Source organism: Plectropomus leopardus, chromosome 23 (genome assembly GCF_026936395.1).
Source record: "Plectropomus leopardus strain MGB_pleo_1.0 chromosome 23, ASM2693639v1, whole genome shotgun sequence".
Lineage (NCBI taxonomy): Eukaryota > Metazoa > Chordata > Actinopteri > Perciformes > Serranidae > Plectropomus > Plectropomus leopardus.
In genome coordinates, this window is record NC_142198.1 from 9998053 (window position 1) to 10017350 (window position 19298).

Below are 19298 nucleotides of genomic sequence, written 5' to 3' on the forward strand. Positions count from 1 at the left end.
GCTGTTTATGACTGTTCCAATCAGTCAACTTGGAGACAAAACAAAGGCCACTTTATGTCTGGGAAATAGTGGAGAATAGTGTAAGGAGAGGAAGTCAAAAGAAAAAAAAACTCAATGAGAAACAGTGGCAGATGTGGATTAAAAACCTCTGGAGGAGCAGAGTTAACTAATTTTAAATGTAAATGTTAAAGAAAATAGTAGCTGAAATTAGCTAACATTACCTGACAGCAGTGCATCCATGTACAGAGTTAAAATGTAACAGACAGTTATACTCAAGCACTTTTACTTACTTTGCCAATAATCAAGACCGGGTGCAGTGTTATTAAACTGTGCACAAAATAGTTGTAGGCCATTTATAGACTTTTACACACTTTCATGCCATGTAACGTCAGGCAGTCTGGAGGTAATTTGTAACAACAGTTGTGTCCACACTGAGCAAATCGGTCAAGTTGTGGCAAAATTGCATTTCTTTGTTTTGTGTAGATAATATACGTACCAATATGTATTTTATTTTTTATACGATACCTGCTGCCTGCAGGTTTGGCCAACCCTTTTATTGTAAAAAGACTTGTTTAATTGTCCTGTAACTCCTGAAGGCAAACCCCACTCCATCAGTGTCACTGAGTTTGTCCCAGTTGCTGTAAGAAAACAAAATGTCACAGCAGTAACCGGTGACCTTATGTCAGTGAATGACTAAAGCCATTACAGAATGGGCTTTGAAGTAAAAGTAAGTTATATGATATTAAATGATAATGGATGGAATACCAAGTTTAACCCTAAAGGTCATACGTCACCAACTCTCACAGCGGCAGTGAATGCCGCCCCAGACAGAGACAGCTTTCCCAAACATCCTGCCAGCATTCGTTGAGGCCCACTTTAATCTCCCCACCTCCACCTCCAAGCCTGTACGCCTGAATTGCACGTCTGTGTGTTAATGCCTGCACGGGTCGGCATGTGTAACTTAATTTCTGCACATGGGCGTAGGCTTTTGTCAATGTCTGTGTGAGCGCTCACCCAAACCCAACAAACTCCCATTCGGGGATGATTACAGAGTGGTATCGGGTGTCACATACACACCCTGAGGGCTGCGCTCCTGTGGACCATCACACCACTGTGGCGTTTGAAGTCCCTGCTTCACTGTTATTGTCACCAACATTGGAAGCAGACTCCAAGATTTATGTTACGTTGCTTTTAACATGACCTGACATCACACCCATAAGGTTTATCCACAGTTCAGGCCAGAACTTCAGCAGGCAGCTGCACGGGCTTGCTGTTCATTGTGCTCCATTAGTTAAAACCAGTGCTTGCTTTCCTTTAGGGGCCTAAGATCTGGCTTGCTTCATTGCAGTGTCTGCTTACAATATCTTATGCTCTACATGTATGTGGAGGTGATAAAATGTTTGATTTGCTCAACAAGAACAATATGTGTTTGCATTTTTGGCGTTCATTCGAAGAAGATATGGGACAGCGAGCATGTGTCTGTAATTTTAAAAAATTTTGATAATTGAACTCCACACAGTGGTTCTTGGGACATCCTTTGTGACTGCTTGGTGCTGTCTAATCTCAGGTGTGCAGGAGGCAGTGGTCATCTGCCTGAACAAGCAGACCAGAGAGGCAGCGGATCAGAGCCTGTGTGTGAGCTCCCGTCGGCCCCCGCAACTCCTGCAGGACTGCAAAACTCAGCCCTGCCCACCCAGGTACAGTACAGTAAAGCCCAGACATCATTATCATTTAGAGATTGTTTAAAATAGTTTGTGCCTGAGCATTAAAATAGACTTGATTGATGGATGCAGTAAAACTGAGGAGGAAATGTGTTTTTGGAAAAAAGGTTTGGCTGCATTCAAGAAGAAAATATTAATTAAAAGCAGGACTGAAATCTGGCTGTACTCTTTATTAGTTTGCCAAGACTGTAACCCAGCAAAGTATGCAATATAGAGAGCTGGGACATTCACTTACCATTTCCCAGAGCCCTGATTCATCCCTGGGTCCTACACGTGGAACTGCTTAACTTTCAGACTATCAAAAAACACACATCGCACTAGTTGAATCAATTAATCTCTACTAATCACTGGTTGTGTATAAAAGAGATTGAAATCCTTCTAATCCACTATATTATCCCTCTCAGTTTAAACCACTTGGGCCAATTAAATCACCATTTAGGCCACTTGGGTCCAAGTGATACTGAAGCGGAATGACAGAGATGGATGGTTGTATCATAGAGAGCAGGAAATGAAGCCAGTGGGACGGCTTGTGGAGCCTGGTCAGAATCAGACATAAAATAGGAATCAGGTGTCAGTGGTGGCTATACCTGCTATGCTATGTGGAATTGTCACTGGAAGAACTTTTTTTTGGTCGATGTATTAGCAAAGAAATGTCCCTGCTACTGTTGTCAATATTCTCTTTTGAAAAGCTGCTGTTAAAAAAAAGCTTCCACTTGGCTTTTTATAGTACAATGAATGAGAAACTGAAAATGGTTTATCCTTTGGAGAGTGTGAATGTGCTCAGTTACAGCAATACCATTAGATTTTTGATATGTTTGCCAAAACACGAAGCTTGGTTTGATTATGGTGCTAGAGGAAATGTCAGGCAGTCACTAAACATATAGATTCATCCTCTGGATGTCATAAATGTCCTTAAAGATTGAATGGAAGTCAGATTATTATTAGTGTTACTTTTCAATGTCTCATGCAGAAACTGAGACTTTGTCCTGAGAGTGACTCAAAAAAACACTGTACTAAGTGTTGGAAATGGATGAGAATCATCTTTTTGGGGAGTATGAATTTGCTCATTTCATTATGATCTACCCATCAGAGGTTTCTATTTCTCATTGACAGAAACTCTTGGTGCAAAAGTCAGGGTTTATCTTGTGGGGACAATGAAATTTCATGGAAATATTGACAATTAGCTTTAGTGGAGGAACATTTTTTCTCATTTTGAAGAAATCAAAAGATCCATAAATCATAGAAATTATTGTAATTATCTTCTGGGGACCTTGACTGTCATTGTGAAAGTTTAAATTACTGAAATGCAGCTATGATGCTCATGCTATAATAGGTAGTATTTTGATTGAGGAATGTATGTGGATGTAGCCCACATTATTAAAGTTTAAGTCTAAGTTTTGTAGCTTTTTGGTAAATTTTCCTCCATTGAGCATCAATATTGAATACAGTGGATAAACAATGAGCACACAAAATGCATCAAAGTAAAATACCTGAATAGTTACAGCATAACAGCATAATGGCACGATGTCTAATATAACTGAGCCATGGCTAAACGGTGAGTAGATTTTGCGGTAGGACACACGTTTCAAGTTAACACCGTGCGCAGTGTCGGTGTTCCACCACTCACACTCTTGTCAGAAAACCCAGAGGCTTGCAGCCTGCCATTGCCTGTTTTTCCAGGCCTTGAGTCTTGTTTTCAGGCACAACAAACGCTGTATTGGACTTGTTTCCTTTGGCCCTTTACTCCCTCCCTGAGGCCTCCTCACCCTCCCGTATTAGGCTACACTCTTTGGATACTGTTCCCTCTGAAGGGAAACAGCCATAGGATTTGGCTTTGAGTACAATATCGGTCCAGAAACAAGCTTCATTCCCAATTCTCCTCAGTCTCCGGACCCTTGAGTAAATATGAATAGTTTTGAAATATCACCTAATCTGTCAAGCAAGAAGTAAAATCGCTGCCATTTTGGCCAAAGCCAAACCTTTCATATGCCTTTAAAGGCATAGCAACAAGTCAGACACATCATTTTCAAGATTGGGATAAAAATACACAGAAAACTTTGATGGTAGATTCATCACTCTGTATGAATATGTTGGACAACAAAACAAATATTGGTACACAGAGGTCAGTTATGCCACAGGGATTTCTCTAATATCACTAAATTCAGTGGGAGTTTCTTTGCCAGTATCTGGCTTCATGGATCTCTCTTTTCGTTTTCACTCGTATTCACTTTCATGAATTTCACTTTTATGAATTTACACATTCATAAACTGCAACAGTGTCCTCTCATGGGATCAAGAAAAAACATTAGGCATGCTGACCTGAACTCCTCAGACTGCACTCCTTTATAAATTGGATAATGGGGCTACATATATAGTTTATGCAACAAAGATTAAGTTTAATTATGAATCAGGAATAGCAAAGATTATGAGTTAAACAAGCAGCTCAGCAAAAAAACTAAGCTATATTACTCAACTTTAGAACTGAACACTCACTGTGTGTTGTTAACAAGCAAATAGAGCTAATCGAAATAGACAAGGTAATAAGAAAATGTTATGGATCAGTACTTTAATGATCAATGTTGTGTTCACAGGTGGGAAACAGGGGAGTGGAGTTCATGCTCTGCCACCTGTGGGGTTGGTCTGATGACCCGCTCTGTGGCATGCACTCACCGGCCGTCTCGGGACAGCAACCGCACTGAGGTTTTGAGGGATGAAGACTGTCAGAGCCCCAAGCCCAATCCTGTCCAAGCCTGCAACCGCTTTGACTGCCCTCCTGTGTGGGACACACGTGACTGGGGACAGGTAAAGGATCCAACTTAGGAAGTTATCCACCATAAATGCCTGACCCAGCACATATTGCTAATGTAACCCCTGGCCCCTCTGTATTTTTGTAGTGCTCCCAGAGCTGCGGTGGTGGATTTCAAAGGAGGCAGGTCTTGTGCAAACAGCGGTTGGCAGATGGAAGCATCCTGGAGCTGCCTGACACGTTTTGCCCTTCCAAGAGCCCCACAAACCAGCAGCCATGTGGCAAGCAAGAGTGTCCACCTCAGTGGGTCACAACTGACTGGTCCCAGGTAGGCGGTCATCAAGGAAACAACTTACTGTGGACAGTATAAAGGGTCTGCTTGTTGTCATATCTTATATTTATGTGTCCAGTGTTCAGTGACCTGTGGAAATGGCATTCAGAGACTACAGGCAGTCTGCAGAAAACAAGGGGCAGGCAGGGGACATTGGACCGTAGACCCTGAAGACTGTTCCCAGTTGGCCCGGCCCACCAAAATCCGGCCATGCTCCCTCAGGCTCTGTGAAAGTAAGAGACCCTCTGTTTGGCTCTATTTTATCAAATTATACTGCTTTGTTTTGTTAGTAAGCAAAAGGGTTGGATCAGTTCACTGAATTTTACCAGGTGTCCCATATGACTCAGCGGTCAACCATCAGTGGAACATAATGATATCGTGTCTCGGCAGAAAGCAAGTGTCTAAATATCACGGTGCATTGCATAAAACAGGAGCTCTCTGTCCACACTAAATCCATTAAATATTTACCTGTTACTTCATGTAAACAAACCACGGAGCTAACTGCTGTGCGTTTAAGATCAGACGAGAGATGCAAACACTTAAAAGATGGGTGAGTAGCCTACATGCTATCCTCCTACATTTTTAACGTTACTTTATCAATTGTGATACTTATTGGAAATTACATTAAGGATAGCTAACAGCAAATAATGTTAGCCTATAACCCAATGGTCATTTAACTTAACAGAAACTTTCAGCTTCCCAAGGACTGCCGTCTAACCAACTGAGAGTGTGTTTAGGTTTTTATAATGAAAAAAGTAGGTTTCCTATAAATAATTCCTCATTTCAGCTTCATGAATCAGCCAGTCCTTTTCCACCATGGCATAATAATAAATTCAAACACAGAATCCGACCAAAGTTCACCTCACAGCAGCGCCTGCAGCCAGTGAGGACAGCTCTTTTGTCAGCTTCAAATTCAAAGTGTTGTCATTTAGGCACAGTTTTGATCTTTTTAAGATAATAACTCTGTCATCTCCTCTCCTCATCTCAATAAGTAAACAAATGTGTGCCACTCTTCCCCCCTCTGCTGAAATTTGACACTGGCTGCCTCGGCTCCAAAGTTAATTACACTCACGACCTGTATGATGATAGTTGCTCCATTATTAAGTTTACAAACGTACACCAGACCGGATCGGCAAAATTGGAGATGAACCTAACTCTAGTAAGCACAGAAAAAACATTTCATAGCAAAATTGTTTCAAAGGAAATTACACATTCCAGACAGAAGTACAGATAACACAGACCATAATCATGACATTCACCCTTTGTGTTATTTTCATCACAGACTCTGTCAAGCCCGATCCCACCATACTGGCCCAGAAGAAAGTGTATATCCAGTGGAGGAAGGGCAAAAAGTTACAGTTGGTAGTGGGAGGTTATGCCTACCTGCTCCCCTGGACAACTGTGGTCCTTCGCTGCCCAACCAGACACATGCGCAAGGGCAACATCCGATGGCTGAAGGAGGGGAAGCCTCTGGACAGCCTCCCACATCTCTCCATAACACCACTAGGATACGTAAAGATTCAGCAGGTGCGTGCATCTGATGTCGGGATATACACGTGCATTGCAGGTCAGGCACAAGAGCATTTTGTCCTCCAGATCATTGGCAGCAAGCAGAAGCTCTCTGTTCCAGAGTCGTGGCTCCTTGCAGGTGGACAACAGAAGGTTGGACAGCCAGAAGTGGAATCAACAGGGGAAAGATTTCAAGAGCTGCCCATGTCCCTCAACCAATATGATAACATTGTTGAGCGTTTGCTTGAACTCAAAGGCTCTCTCCAAGAAGAAAAAGACACTGCTGTTAAAACACACTCCAGTGAAAAGAACAGATCGACCCTGGAGGACGAGAGAACAAACTCAGAACTTTCAAACTTCCCTGTACTCATCGCAGATACCCACAGGCTAGATGAGATCATGCAGAACCTCTCAGAAGGCCTCGGAGGACCATGGGGGGAACAACTCATCGCACAGTTGCTCAGTGAGCTCACAATGACACAGGGGGAAACAAACGAGTCTACTCTTCATCCCCCGGACAGTGCAGAATCCTCCACACAAGGGCCCCTCCTTTATAAACCCAACTTCAAAGCCCCCGGGTCCAGGCCGCGAAGCCCGGTGATAATCCAACGGCCCAGGAAGGTTGGAGTCGTGCTGTCGTCTGAAATGATCGTTCATGTTGGAGTGCCAGTTCTTCTGCAGAAACCCATTGCTAGTTTGGAGCTGAGGTGTGAAGCACTTGGAAACCCTGAACCGTCCCTAACGTGGACAAAGAATGGGAAAGAGTTGCACTACAACAGCAGGTAAGAATTGCCTTTTAATGTGACCTTTTGTGTGAAAGGCTCCAACAAAACTGCAGATTTTGTTGTAAAAATTTAGCTGATTCAGTGGTTGCGTCATCTTTGTGTTGGCAGAGTAGGCCTGTTGTCCACCGGCTCACTGAGGATCCAGTCTCCAAGCAAGGTGGATGAGGGTCTGTACACCTGCACCGCCAGGAACCGTCTAGGATCGACATCTCTTTCGTCTTCGGTGCAGATTTCAGGTAAGATTCTTGCTGCAAGAATGTTTGAATAAATACATTTAATACAATTTAACTTTTAGAGTAGTTTCATTAAAGGGTAGCTTTGGTATTTTTTTAATCTGGACTCCATTGTCTCATGTTTTTGTGTCTAAATTGACTAATGGGAATAATAATTTTCGATTTGGTCCAGTATTGAAGTATGAAACAGGTTCGTACTGTATATTTACATCCACTAAAAGTGCTTGTTTTTGCCACTGACAGGTTTAGATTGTCATCCTCAATGTGTAAAAAAACGTTATGGAAAGGATACTACAGCAAGACCTTTTTTGTTAAATAATAAGATCTATCTGTTTAACCAGAAACAGCCCCCAAATCAGTATTGCCTTACCCACCAGACTCCACTTAAATAAACAATAATTTTGTCATTGTAAAACACACTTCGTTTTAAGTCAACAGAAACACAACAACACTCAAAGAAGCTAGTCTTTTAGTGTAACACAATTATTAAGTCTGGTTCGGTTGAAATAAATCCTCAATTCACCCATTAAGATAAATAAAAGGAAAAATATGCTGGCTCTATACACATTTAAATTACTAGGCGTTTTCAGGGCAGTTTCTGAATAACAAAAAGATTCTAAGGCTTAACAAAAATCTGTCTTTGTAGAAATTCTTTCCATAATGTTGTCAGACACTTTGAATAATAATCTAAACCTGCCAGTGTCACAAACAAGCCTTTGAATTTACATTAATTAGTGGTGCGAACATGCAAATGGTTATATTGCAGCCTGTTTCGCCGCTTCCAGCTGCAGCCCTTTCGCTCAATACTTGACCAATTTAAAAATTTTTTGTTCCAAATAGTTACTTAGTACCAAGAACATAGGAAACATAAGGTCCATGTTAAAAAATAACAAAGTTACCCTTCAAGTAATTCTTTGGGAATAATCATAATAATGATTATGCCAACATTCCGTTATGTTGTAGCTAAACTCCTGAAGTTAAAAGAAATCTGACATAATATTGACAAATATGTTTATTTGCTTTTGCTTGGAGTAATATGAGAAGATAAGACACTATTCTCATATGTGCACATTTTGAAGCTAGAGCCAGAAGACAGCTTCACTATAAACACTTTTTGTAGCCGCACATACAAAGGATAGAGTCAGCATAAACCTAATGTCAAGTTTAGTTTGTCCTAATATACTTTTATGTAGTCCAGGTTACTGTAATATGTGTTGTTCTTTTGTGGTTGAGGCTGAGAGATTCTGGGAAAGCATTCTTTTCAACTGAGAAACACACACACATAGGCACAGATATACAGTGAGCTTTCACACACCCTGGTGGCTAATCAGGCTGAGTCAGCAATGGGGAATGTCCGGAGCGTGCCACGACTCGAGTCATCTCCGAGTGGCGCTGTCATTCGTCTCCTCGGAGCATGACCAGTTGCGACCTCGCTGCATTCTCATCAAAGCTCCGATTCTGCCGAGTTTCCTGATGCTCCAGCACTTTTCCTCCCCATACGACAGCAATTAGAGGTTCCAGGCAATGTTTCAAAGAGGATTAAGTGGGTGCACCCCATTCGCCTAATCTAAACGGAGGATAAAGGGGCTTAAAGGTGCTGAAAAATGGCCAAACTGCATTTTCTTCGATATTTAATTCAAACTCAGTTTAAGGTCATGTCTAATGGATGCACTTCAGAAATTTTAAGAATGCAATCCCAAGAAATGTGAATGCTTCACTGGGAGATTGAACTTGAAAATAAAATTCTTTCCCAGGTTTTTGGAAAGCGCTCATTTCAACGTCTCATTTCAGAACAAGAGCAGGTCACTTCTTCAGTCAGATACAAGACAGAAAATCATGACCTTATCTATAATGTCAAAGACAAAATCTGGGGCTGTTGAAAAAATAGTAAAAAGAGACTTATTAAAGAACACAGTAGCTGTGGGTGCATGGACAGTGTGTCCTCAGTCAAATTGAAATTCTGATGAGAGATGCCAACTGAATTGTTTTCATAAAAGTAAAAAAAAAATCCCATAAGAAGTGCATTAACATGCCTGAGTTTTATCTGAAGTCAGAATGCCATAATGCTTTGTTTATACCAGGCAACACAAAAACATAGCTATATTAAATTACATATGGTGTGTACATATTGTTGAGTTAAAGTTTGTAAACCTCTCTGAACTGGTAAGATCACTGCAGAAATACATGAAATTTGTTGAGTAAACATTTGCTCTAAAATCCTAACAAATTAACAGAGAGGACACTGTTACTACACAGTGCTAATTAAAATGACAGTTTTGACTTTCCCCGTTTGATTTCTGCCGTATCCAAGACCACAACACTATACTTATTTTAAATTGTATTTTCAGGTGGCAAAGGAAGAAACTGTGCCCATGGTAATACTGTGGGACCAAATGGCCCTGTTTGCTCTGAGAGGAGTAACACTAGCCAGTCGGCTGAGCTGTGCCATGGACAAGCCTGCCCCCTCAGGTACCTCGCTACCACTACATGTTTTTCCAGTTGGAAACTTTTAACAGCCGTGTTCGACTGGCTCCTTTACTTACATACTAATTTTCTAAGTAAATTAATTTTTGAGTATTTTGGGAACTGATGAGCACATGAACTTATTACTGTCGACTTTTCCTCTGGTTTTGGTTAGGTGGCGAGTGGATCCTTGGTCACTATGCTCAGCACATTGTGGAGGTGGGTCTCAGACCAGGAGTGTCCGCTGCATAAAGGGACCTGAGGGCAGATCAAGAGAGGTGGAGAGCCAGCACTGCCTCGGCACAGGGAGGAGACCCTCTGACACCAAGCTGTGCAACCTGCAGCCCTGCGCCAGATGGGCCACAACCAACTGGGGAGCGGTCAGTCTATTTACACAATACAAAAACACTTACACATGGACTGTCTCAAGCCTAAAACACAGTTTACCTCATAAACTATTTGCCAGTTTTTGATCAGTTCATCTGAGATAGTAACCAAATAACCACTTTTAGTGTGTCTTTGTAATCCACATTTTTTAAGGGAAAACACCCTGCCAATCCTGCCCGATCTATCAAGAGCCAAATATTTGTTGCTGTTGGGGAAGTCACCTTTTGTCTGTCGTAACACATCTTTCCCAACTGTATCATGCAAATTTCCCAGTCTTTCATAATATTTGCAACAATAAAAGTAGCTGCTATTTCAAAACATAAACCAAATGCTTTTATCCTGAGACAAATGCAGATTTAAAACTTGACATACAGTGAGAGTGGGTGGGCGTAAAAAATGCCAAAGCCACAAGAGGGGTAGCTGATAGCAGGAAAGTATTTTCAAACCAAAAGCAAAGCTTGTTATTTTGTTGAAATCTCCTCTTTCAGTGTCATGGTCAATGTGTGGGCCCCAGTTTGGCCACACAGCACCGCCATGTTTACTGCCAAGACACAAATGCCACCAAACTCCCCTACAGGATGTGCAGTGGACTCCAGAGGTAAATATGGTTATCATAATGTCAATTTACAGCATATCAGCAGTTGATATATGATGATTTGCATTAAAAACTACAATGATAACATATGCCTGAATTTAAAAAAAAAGCCACTCACCAGAGTATTTCTGATAACTTTCGACTTTTTTTCATCATGCGTGTTTGTTTTTGTAGGCCCAGCTCCTTGAAGAATTGCTCCACAGATGCCTGTGCCCTTCACTGGCGTGTAGGGCCGTGGACACAGTGCACCGCTACCTGTGGACGCCACGGTTTCCAGTCTCGCCAGGTGACCTGCGCACACCGTCGAACTGGAAAGGCCACACGTGAACATCACTGCATGTGGAGGCCTCGACCTCCCAGCTGGCAGCGATGCAACATTTTGTCATGTGGCAGAGGTGAGAAGAAATTGGAAATGATGGTAAAATGAAGACAAGAGGTTTCATAATTGTAATCTTTATTTCAAAATGACCCTGTATTATTTATTATATGCTGTATAGCATATACGGTATAACTGCATTTGTTAATGTTTTAATTTCCTCTGAAAAGCACATTTTAGAGGTGAAAAGACTTGAAATAATCTCAGCTCAGTACCAGCTGGTTGTTGTTAGTCCCAGTCTATGTCTTGACCACATTAATGGCATATTTCTGAGGTCTCTAAATTAACTGGTGAAAAGCGAACTTAGATTGGGAATAAATTAGATTATAAAATTATAAATATTATTGCCAGGGTACTTTTTGCACAAGCTCCATTGAGGCACATTCCCTAAATGGGTTCAGCTCATAATGCACATAGCTTTGATTTCATGTGCTGAGGATTGGGAGCATCTGTTTCTACAATATTTGCTGGCACCCCTGTACAAAACAAGTGAAAAGAATTGAGCTTGTGGAATTTTGCAGTGGAAAATAACCTTTTAAAATCTTTGCAGAATCAGGTATTCCAAGAAACAGTGACTCAGTTACATTGAATGGACCAATCCCTATGAATACAGTGGAGATAATATTTCTTTTCTTCAGGATATGTTTATGTCCTGTTGTTGGTTTTTGTTTGTAACATTTGTCATGACATTCAACTATCCTCCATTGAATTTGTGTGTGTGAGAGAGAAATAGTACATATATGTGTACTGTTGCTGACTCCTCCACAGCAGTAGATTGCTTAGCTTCCATGTCTGACCCCCGTCTGCTTCTTCTAACTGGGGTGTGCTGACTGGCATCTATTGTATGTAACACAACTCCACTTCAAATAATGTGAACGTTCCCTTTAAAATTAGTATTTCTAGTAAACTGTGACATCTGTGTATTACAGCAGGAGAGTGCCGAGACAGCACAAGGTACTGTGAGAAAGTTCGACAATTGGAGCTTTGTGCGCTGCCCCAGTTTAAGAGTCGCTGCTGTCATTCCTGCCGAAACACCTGAAGAGTGCTACGGATGACCTGGATAGGCCAGGAGAGATGCTCAGACAGCCGACAGAGACTTGAAACCTCCATGCCCCGTCCTTACACCCACAACTGTCTTCTATGATCAGCATGGATGGGGAGACCTGAGTGTGGAGGAATGTTTGGATGGTCATATCCAAAGTGGTTGGGATCTAATGTCCTCAAAGATATCATGTGTGGGTTTGAATTTGAAAGTTTTTCAAGGAATGTCTGTTAATGAAGGCTTCAGTTTTACTTCTTTTTTCAAAGTGTGATGTTCATGGAGCTTTCCTAAATTATGCAAATGTAAGCAAGATACATTTCCATTGTTACTAATAGAAAAAAGTTGTGGTGGCTGTATTGTTCCAGAAAGAGGAAGTCACAGTGATGATATCACATGCAGTTTCTCAGTTTTCATGTAAGAATAGAACAACAATTTTTCACCACCATTTCATCTCCCAAATAGGGTGCATATTATCATGCAGTTTACCTTACAAATATGACATTAATGTACTTGTTTTTAACTGATTGACTTCATACCCAGGGATTCTGGGTAGACCCCTAAGCTTTTGATAACCACTGGATAGTCGTGTGTTTATTGAAATGGTCTCCAAACAGTGTTGATAAATAGTTTTGATGCTAAATGAGCTTTTATTATAGCGGTGTGGTATGTTTAAATACAGCACAGTGCTGCATATTCATGGGAAATGGCTAAAAGTCTACGATTTGATAAATGATATGCAGTACATTTGGTATCAGCTACATGGGAAATGGATCATGACCTGTGCTATCATTTTGGGCAATTTAGCACATGTTGATCATAACAATTGGTCAAGTCATTTGACGAGTAAAGAAATTAGGATTGCAGGCATTGTAACTGCAATTTTAGTAGGAAAAAAAATAGGACATGAAAAAGATTTATCTTGCATGGGTTGCACTATGGAGGTATATGACTAAGGCAAGTCAACTTTTGAGAAAAAAAAAAGAAAAGAAAAAAGGACACTTATTTTGCACTCAACTCATCCAAGTCTTTGTTAAGAACATGACTTGCAGAGTTTTTTTGTTTTAGTGTATAGTTACATTGTTTATATATTTTGTTTTGAAGATTTTTTGTTAAAATGTCCCTTTTAACCACTTTGTGACTTTTAAACATGAGGTGAACATTCTCTCCACCAAATTGTTTTGTTGCTTTAGTGCAACATATGAGGGAAAACAACAGTTACATTTGACAGTACTTGTGCGAGTCTTTTTGCTTGGACAGATTCCAGTGTTAGTTGAACTTAAAACATGTAAATAAGAATTCTTTGTTACATTTGGATATTGGTTAAAGCAGTAGGGAACTGTTTTAAGGTCATCATTAATGAACCATATTTGTGCCGAATAGGCAGGGTTTGCACTTTTGATATAATGTCCCGAGTTTCACAATGCTTTTCATCATCAAGTGCAACACATACCTTAGCAGATGCTTTTTAGGTGTGATTATTTGACTTTGTGAAAGACAAACATGATTAACATATTACTTATGCTCTTAAGTTATGTAGATATTTGTTTTGTCCTTTAACTATTTATTTTCATGCGTGTTCTTGTGCATAGTTTTGTAAATAATTACAGGGGTGGGTTTTAAGTATTAATTTCCTTCCAGTTTTTTTGATGTGCATGCCATGGGGACCCTCTGCTGGTGAACTGATGTGTAGCTTCCTGCTCATGCCTGGTTAATCATTAAATAAAACCAAATACATTCCTTTTATAATATGTTGTTGTGGTTTTATCCCCTTTTTTCTTGTTTAAATAAAAATCTCACAATCACAATTTGTTAGATTATTAGAGTAAATGTTTGTCAAATCTTTACCCTAATCGAGGAATTCACTCAGCATTAATAATGTAAGGGAGGTTCTACCATGAACCAGCCAAACAAGACATTCAAGGCTGTGTTGTGACGACACGACTCTTTTATCAACACAGCGCACAACACACATCAAAGTAAAAGCACTTCCTCTTTCTGTTTTCACTACGAGCAGCTCACATTCTATTTTTCAGCTGTTGAAGAGGAACATGCACGCTAAACAATGAGGGGAAATTGCCTTATAGCATAAGTCTAGACACCACGATTCAAATTGGAACCTTCAGTAGATCATAACCGGACCTTTCTGCTCTGTGTTGCAGATAGTTTCAGACTAGTTATGGTGGAAACTAATGATTGTAATTCTTGTTTGACGGCACTCGGGGTTCTGCGAGTTTCCCTCGTGGATGAACTGGAAGGACGGATTGACTCCCTCCTTGAAATCTTAGTAAGTCAAGAACTGTTCACTCGTGATGACCGTGAGGAGGTGTTGTGTCTGATGGGGCCCCGAGCAAGAGTGAGAAAGGTGTTAGATATCTTGACGTGTAAAGGAGAGGAAGCAGCTAGGATTTTTTTCTCAATTAGCAGTCGGCAGCAAGAAATACTGACTCACTCCAAAAAAGGCAACACAGACCTGCCTCAATCCATAGGTAAGCAAACTACAGAGATGTCACACGTTCAAGGTTTTTCTGAATGTCAATTATGCTATGTTTTTAATATTTTGAATATGACATCTTCTTTTGCAGAGTACAATAAAGTCAAACAAAAGCATAAAGATGTCCTCACACGTCGGAGTGAGAGCATGCTCTTCTACAATACGCGTCATGGAGAGAAAATCCTTTTTTCCGAACACTATGTCAACCTCATGTTGGTCGACGGACACCAGGGCTTGGAGGTAAAAAGACATGAGGTGCTGACATTTGGACAAAAGCGACTATCTTTGCAGCAGAAGTCAGCGGTGCATAGAAAAATCGCATCAGCTGAACTCTTTTCAAGTGCAAATGAAAAATGTACAGTCAAGAAAGTTCTGGTGTCAGGGGTGGCCGGCATTGGAAAAACCATCCTGGTGCAGAAGATGTTGTTCGACTTTGGGGCAAACAGGGACCATCTTGCATTTGACTTCATCATCCACATGACCTTCAGAGACCTGAATCTGATCAACAAACCTATAAACTTCCGGGACCTTGTCTTACGTAAAAACAGGCACTTGGCAAAGGAACTGGATAACATTTTAGCGAATGATAACAAATTGCTGATCATCCTGGACGGCTTTGACGAGTTCAGGCACTACAGGAGTTGTGACGTAGATACATTTGTGACTGAGCCAGATGAAGATGCAGAGGTGGTGGAGGTCTTTGGGAGTCTGATGCAAGGTGAATTGCTGCCCAACGCTTCTGTCATGCTCACAAGCCGACCTGCGGCCATCAACCACATCCCTGTAGGCTGTATAGACCGCTTTGTGCTCATCGCTGGTTTCTCCTGGGCTGAAGTTCAAGACTTTTTCTCACGCTATTTCCAGGACAGCGCCATTGCTGAACGCATGTTCGCAGTGGTTTCAGGAAATGAACTTATGCTGACATTGTGCTACATACCTGCATTTTGCTACATTGTGTGCTGCATCCTCAAAGAAAGCAAAGACCTCTGTGGAGAGAGCCCCAAGACCATGACGGACATATATGTGCAGTATCTGGTGGCCTTGCTTCGCTCTCACACTCAGGCAAGAGCCGAAATGTCTCGTCAAGGACAAAGTGAGGGGGGTATCCATCAGCTGTCTGATATTGTGCTGAAGCTAGGTCGACTTGCCTTCCAAAAACTAATGGAGCATCAAACACTTTTCTACAGTAGCGACCAAGATGTTGCAGCGTTAGATGGATGCAGCCTTGTTAGCACCTTCCTTGACAAGACGGTGGCACAAGAGCCTGGCTGCACTGAGGAGGTTTACTCCTTTGCACACCTCACTGTTCAAGAGTTCTTTGCTGCGGTTTATTGCGCAGTGACAGATCACCCTTTACCCGATGCACTCCAGGACACTGCAAATCCAGGGGAGGGCTCTGACAACGGACATTTAGACCTTTTCAGCCGCTTTCTGTCTGGAATTCTCTCTGAGCGCAATGCTAATCTTCTGTCGAGGCAGGTGGGGCTGTGTTGCCAGAAAGACAAAGTGGACATCTGTCGTGAAAGGATCATCAGAGAGCTCACAATTCTCTGTGAGAATGGGAAAAATATCTTAAACCATTTGCACTGCCTGTTTGAACAACAGGACCCCTCTGTGGCCCTTGCTGTGCAACCAAAGACCCTACGAGTTAATGTTAGTGATGAAACACTTGCCCAAATGGATTACAATGCCATCAAGTACTTCTTAAACCGCACAAAGGGTACAATATCAGAGCTGGATCTGACTGGGACAGGAGTAAGCTGTCAGGCACTAAGGGATATTCAGCCCCTGCTGCTCAGGTGTAACAGACTTTGGTGAGTTTCAGGTAAAATTGCATGTTCTCACTCTTTGGAGTCACCAATGCATAATACATATTTCTTTATTTTATTTTTTAACCTGAACCAGAAAGATTGAATCCCACAACTTAGTTTCAATCACGTTTTTGTGGCTGACCTTATTCTTTCACATAGAAACAGAGACATGTGCAGCTCTTTGAGCTGTCTGAGTTGTTGAGGTCAGTGAGGTCAAGAGTTGCCAATAAGGTAGCATATAGCGCTGCATACAACAAAAAGTAAACTGTCAACACCATTAAGTTGAGAAATCCACAATGTGGTTTATGCACTAACTCCACTATTTAATTTTTAAGGCTTGGAGAAAACAACCTTGATATGGACACTGTTGAGGTCATTGCTGATGTGCTGAGAGTGTCGGAAAATATAAGCCACCTAGGGTAAGATGTCAGGTGATTTTACAGATTTTTGTTAATGATGAGAAAAAATGTTTCTATCAAAATGATTACAAGCATTATGCAGATATACAGGGTGTGATCATTCTTTGTGTGAGAGTGTTAAGAAACACCCAGACTATTTCTCACTTCCCATTTTAGACTTGGCTGGTGTGACATTGGAGATGATGAACTTCTGGCTCTTTCTAGAGCCATACGGGTGAAAAAAACGCTTGAAGAATTATGGTATGATACTCATGTAACAGATATCACAATATGGCGTGTCATATATTTGGGGAGATTAAAAGGAAAATGTGGGTTACGGAGCAGCTCTTTGGTGTGGGTGGCATACAAAGATTTTTTTAAGACCCTGTATGGTTCTTTAGAGGTTTTCTAATGTTTCTTTCTCCAGTAACCGAAACTAAAATAAGCTAGAGAACTAGTAGATAATAATTTAAAAACATTTAAAACAATGTTCAGGACATTACTCTCATGTGCTTTCACAGGATGGAGGGAAACCGAGTGAGCTCCAGAGGTCTGTTGTCGCTGAGTGATTTGACCCCAAACCCTCTGAAAAGAGTTGTGTGAGTGTGACTTTTAAAAAATAATTCTAATCCATATTTCTCCAGTTGGGGTTTTCCAAAGCTTTTGTTGATTCCCTTTTTCTACAGAGCCATATGGAATGACGTGGCCGACGCAGATCCAGACTCCTTTTGCGCCCAAGAAAGTGTAACTGTGAGCTTTACAGATGACAAGATGTGGGAAGCGTGGGGGGAGTGGGTCTTCAAAAGATGTGAGGTCAGCAGCAACGAGAAGTTAGTGATGGTACTGCACAAAGTGTGCAACATATCAGTGCACTGTTTGGAATCCCAGTGGGCAAAGACTTTCTACAAGCAACTATCACGGCTCATCAAGCACAGGCTTGAGTGCTGCACAGAAGATGACATGTGCAAAAGACTCAAAAAGTTTGAGAGCATTTTGAACCTCTGACAGACATAATTAACTTTATGTAGTAAGCTAGAAAATACAGCTCAAATGTCTGTTTGATGCAGAAAACTCTGTTAAAGCATGGTTAAGGCAGGACTAGCCAATATGAAAAAAATATTTTATAAGGTTAAATAACTGTGTCTCGTTATGAGTAGACAAAATGCTATGAAATTAGTGGTAAGACATTTCTTCAACTGAGCTTGCCTAGATGCAAAATAATAGTGCATTTACAGTAAATGTCATGAGACATAAATGCAAAGTCTGATAACCTTAATCAGAGGTGTTTCTAGGATTTGATGTGGATCCTCACCTGGGAAATTATAACTGATAAAAGCTCTATTCTGATGTTTTCTTTTAATGCACTCTGGCACCTTATTTAAAATTCAAACTTTTAATTAAAACTTTTTTTTTTTTAACCTTTCTTATTAACTATGAATTTTTGTGTTAAAAATGTAAGTAGATGTGAGTAATAAGTATTGAGAAGAATACTGAATGTGCTATCATTAAAAAATGTTGCCTTTTCCCTGGAGTTGGAAAATTTGTTAAATGTAGCCTATGTGTTTATGATGGAATGTAACTTATTTAATTTATTCAAGAACAAATATGAACAGAATGACAGGCCCAAAGCTGCCACTGACCTTAGAGATATATTAGACTACACACACACAACTACTATTTGCTGCTGTGTGAACTACTCTTGTGTCCATGGTGGGACGTATGAATAAAGGAATGAATCAACTGGTGTTAAAGTTAGCAATGGGGTTTAAGACCAAAAAGGAGATGATGGCCCGTACGGGGATCGAACCCGCGACCTTGGCGTTATTAGCACCACGCTCTAACCAACTGAGCTAACCGGCCATGTTTACTCGGGCTCATATAAATAGATTATATTGATGAGTACAACCCCTTTATGTGCATGTCAATGCTATATTATCCGGAAAAAAAGCTTCTATACCCGGTTTGACTCATGTACCGCCTGTTAAGCTGCGATACTGTCTTCTCCGGCCACCCATGACACCAGAACTTTCTTGACTGGACGTTTTTCATTTGCACTTGAAAAGAGTTCAGCTGATACGATTTTCCTGCGCACCGCTGACTTCTGCTGCAAAGATAGTCGTTTATGTCCAAACGACACTGATAAAAAAACATTGACCGTTAGAAAAGAACAATGGAAAATATACATGTTTAAATAAAATAGTAAAATGAATAAGTTGGCTATAGGTGTCTGGAAAAAAGACTTATTTATCTACAAACAGGTTGAGTAGAGCTCAGGAGTGGTGTTTTTTTGTCTTCCGAATAAAACCACAAAACATGTGAAACTATTTTTTATGTTTCACTCATGTGACACTATTATAAATTGTATATTTGAAATGTTTATTTTTGGAGACACTTGAAGACGTTTATCTTT

At 40.8% G+C, this 19298-nt stretch overlaps 2 protein-coding genes and 1 non-coding gene across 4 annotated transcripts in view; 2 read left to right on the top strand and 1 right to left on the bottom strand.

The window, feature by feature from the left end:
* The window catches only part of LOC121961924 (ADAMTS-like protein 1), a 106261-nt gene extending 92325 nt beyond the window's left edge, over positions 1-13936 (top strand). For both annotated transcript variants that reach the window (XM_042512036.2, XM_042512037.2), the window contains 11 exons: positions 1568-1697; positions 4313-4523; positions 4616-4795; positions 4878-5031; positions 6081-7089; positions 7201-7328; positions 9674-9794; positions 9964-10168; positions 10664-10773; positions 10945-11165; positions 12076-13936. In XM_042512036.2, the coding sequence (XP_042367970.2) occupies positions 1568-1697; positions 4313-4523; positions 4616-4795; positions 4878-5031; positions 6081-7089; positions 7201-7328; positions 9674-9794; positions 9964-10168; positions 10664-10773; positions 10945-11165; positions 12076-12185 (2579 nt within the window). In that variant the 3' untranslated portion in view covers positions 12186-13936. The remainder of the gene's footprint in view (positions 1-1567; positions 1698-4312; positions 4524-4615; positions 4796-4877; positions 5032-6080; positions 7090-7200; positions 7329-9673; positions 9795-9963; positions 10169-10663; positions 10774-10944; positions 11166-12075) is intronic.
* A 245-nt stretch (positions 13937-14181) lies between these two features.
* LOC121962245 (NACHT, LRR and PYD domains-containing protein 3-like) lies at positions 14182-18419 on the top strand. The gene is made up of 6 exons (XM_042512471.2): positions 14182-14674; positions 14771-16493; positions 16826-16909; positions 17066-17149; positions 17410-17487; positions 17575-18419. Exons 1-6 carry the CDS (start codon positions 14365-14367, stop codon positions 17891-17893), a joined length of 2598 nt encoding a protein of 865 aa, XP_042368405.2. The 5' UTR covers positions 14182-14364; the 3' UTR covers positions 17894-18419.
* A 255-nt stretch (positions 18420-18674) lies between these two features.
* On the bottom strand, positions 18675-18748 carry trnai-aau (transfer RNA isoleucine (anticodon AAU)). Its single transcript has one exon. It is a non-coding gene; the product is annotated as a tRNA-Ile (tRNA).
* Positions 18749-19298: the final 550 nt, after the last annotated feature.

Coding starts and splice junctions, on each gene's coding strand:
- LOC121962245 (XM_042512471.2), top strand. CDS start 14,365: ATGGTGGAAACTAATGATTGTAATTCTTGTTTGACGGCACTCGGGGTT. Junction 17,150..17,409: donor AAAACGCTTGAAGAATTATG/GTATGATACTCA, acceptor GTGCTTTCACAG/GATGGAGGGAAACCGAGTGA. Junction 17,488..17,574: donor AACCCTCTGAAAAGAGTTGT/GTGAGTGTGACT, acceptor CTTTTTCTACAG/AGCCATATGGAATGACGTGG.